The sequence below is a fragment of the Manis pentadactyla genome, chromosome 13 (assembly GCF_030020395.1).
Source record: "Manis pentadactyla isolate mManPen7 chromosome 13, mManPen7.hap1, whole genome shotgun sequence".
Taxonomy (NCBI): domain Eukaryota; kingdom Metazoa; phylum Chordata; class Mammalia; order Pholidota; family Manidae; genus Manis; species Manis pentadactyla.
In genome coordinates this window covers 51005361-51008262 of record NC_080031.1, presented here as the reverse complement: position 1 = coordinate 51008262, position 2902 = coordinate 51005361, and the positions used below count along the sequence as shown (strand labels likewise).

General features: G+C 41.2%; 1 protein-coding gene across 1 annotated transcript; it reads right to left on the bottom strand.

Moving 5' to 3' along the window:
• Nucleotides 1-241: 241 nt before the first annotated feature.
• LOC118919973 (olfactory receptor 2H2-like) lies at nucleotides 242-1195 on the bottom strand. Its single transcript, XM_036900406.2, has one exon. It carries the CDS (start codon nucleotides 1193-1195, stop codon nucleotides 242-244), a length of 954 nt encoding a protein of 317 aa, XP_036756301.2.
• Between the last annotated feature and the right edge of the window lie 1707 nt (nucleotides 1196-2902).

Sequence of the window (2902 nt, the reverse complement as noted above, 5' to 3'; positions counted from 1 at the left end):
TAAACATTAACTCTGAAAATAGTAATTTCTCAGTGACAAATATATTTTAAACACAGTACATGGACAAAACTGATACTACATTTATACACATTTTCTTAACCAAAATCCAACTTCAAAATACAGGAATAAAGAATAATACATTAAGTACTTCCTCTGAGATAAACATACCTGTTTATATGATGATTGAAAGAGTTATTTATGCAAAATGAGAGATGCCATGATTTAAAACATTTGCTCTAGTTCAAAATATCACATTCTTCTTTCCCCTCATGCTGTCCCCCTTCCTCAGGAGTCTTTGCAGGGCTCCCTTCACCTCTTTGTTCCGCAGGGTGTAGATGAGGGGGTTCAGCAGTGGTGTAACCACAGTGAAGAAGAAGGTGAAGAACTTGCCATGTTTTGAAGCAAGTTGGTTCTCAGGGTCTGTGTATATCATGGCCACCGTCCCATATAATATGATGACCACGGTGAGGTGGGAGGAGCAGGTAGTGATGGCCTTCTGCCTTCCCTCCTCAGACTGGATTTTCCCCAAGGCTTGAGCTATGAAGCCGTAGGAAGTCAGGATCAACCCCACTGGCACGACGGTGAAGAGGAGAGCAGAGATGGTCATCTGCAACCCACTGGCTGAGGTGTCTGTGCACGCCAGGCGTATGAGGGCAGGCACCTGACACAGGAAGTCATCCAGGTGGTGGTGGGCACAGAAGGGCAGCTGGAATGTGATGGGGGTTTGGGTCACAGACTCCAGCAGGCCACACAGCCAGGCCGTGAGCACCAGCTTCCAGCACAGTGGACGGTTCATGATGATGGTGTAGTGCAGGGGCCGGCAGATAGCGACATAGCGGTCAAAGGCCATCACCACCAGCATGACGCCTTCTGTGGCCCCAAGACAGAGCAACACACAGACTTGGAGGACACAGCCTGTGTAGGTGATGGTCTTGTCTGGCCCCCACAGGTTGGACAACATCTGGGGCACAGCATTTGTGGAGAAGCAAAGATCCAGGAAGGAGAGATTGCTGAGGAAGAAGTACATGGGGGTGTAGAGATGAGGGTCCACGCAGGAGAGCAAGATGATGGCTGAGTTGGTGATGATGATTATGGTGTACAAGAGGATCACAACCCAGAAGAGAACCATTTCCAGCTGAGGCCACTCAGAGCAGCCCAGAAGGAGGAAGCCCCCTGGGAAACTATTATTGGCCATTCCTTTGGTGTTTGGACAGAACTACGAGTAAGATGTGAATGGATGTTGTAGAAAGCCTAGCCTGTCATTTACTCACAGGGCAAGCGTTAGCAGCATTACTGGGGGTCTTGGAACATGGGATACATGGGGGCGGGGAGTTCCCTTAAAATAGTTCTATGGGACACACTCTGTCTCCATAAGGTTTTGATTTTTACATGAAAAGGTTATATAAGGAGCAGCCCTTGGGATTCATCTCAGGAACCTATAATCACAACGTTCTTAATAGATAATTACTTTAGATCCCCCCAGGTTCTCTCATCGCTGTGAATCCAATGGCTCTATAAAATATTTCAGATGAAATATTAAACTTAAAATTTCATCTTTGGAATGTATAGTCCCTCGGTGTAGCAGAGCATTATTTACATTGTCCGGCGATGTGAACAGGAACTCGTGAAGTGGGAATTATTCCTAGAACAAGGCGCTTCCGCTCTCCATGCGGACTCTCAGCCGCGAGCCCCAGCCCCTGAGCCGTTCCCTGCACGCCTGAGGAGCCAGCGTGGCACGGGGGGTGCACCAGGTCTCAGATGCAGCGTCCTAAGTTGGACACCGTTTCCTTCGTCTTAACTGAAGTAATTCAAATTAGTGTATGTAAATAAAAAGTCCCAAGTCAATATTCTCATCAAGGAAATTGGTGTAATAATGCCCACCTTAGTGGATTCAAGTCAAAATGATAGGGATGATGGTGTAATAGTGCCTGCTACTTTTTGGCACAAAACGCCACCAAACGGTATAAAAGTACTGAAAAGAAAGCATTATGAAAGCTCTCTAATTCTTGCTCCACAAATGTCTGTTAGTATTCTTCTTAAAAACACAGAAACACAGTCTGGTGCTGAGGATGTGCGCCTCTTACAGAAAGCCCAGGTGGCTGTGGCTAAGCAAGAGGCTTGTGCCCAGATATGGGGAGATAGGTCACAATCTCACTCTATGCTAGGTTCCCAGGACTATGCATGAGTTCATCTCATTTCTTCACTGCACTTGAAAATTAACTACAGAATATCCATTTTGTTCAATCAACCTGTAGCATGTCTATAGTTCTTTCAGTGTCCACAGAGTTTATTCCAGGCATTTACCTTTACCTGGCTCAGAATGTGATACTGCATTAAAAGTTGCATTTAGAAAAGAATGTCCTAGTTTATCATCTTGATTTTTGTATTGAAAAGATAGCACAATATCACTTTTCTTTATATAAAGAAAAAATAAATTTGAATCAATGGTATTACTTATTTTTTACTAAAATTCTTTGAATTACTTTTTAAAGATTAGGGTGTCACACTCTAAATGCATTTTATCAGAACAATAGGGAATTTAACATTTATATGAAACAAAAGAAGAAATAAACCAATCTCTAATCCCACCATCAAATATATTTACTTTTGTTTCTTATTTTAAATATATATTTTAATAAATAATGTAAATGTGCATAAATATATAGTATATAAAATATGTTAGAAATAGAATAATTTAAACTGCTTATAGCTATACTTTCACCTAAAGAGTAAAATTATACACCATAATCTTATGTCTTCTTTAAATATTTTTTGAAATATCACTCTTTTAAATTAATTTAAATCTCCATAGTATTTTATATTGGTACCATAATTTATATAAAGTGTTCTATTAAATGTAAGCTTCATAGAAGTTTTTGATAACATAAAATAACCCTAGAAT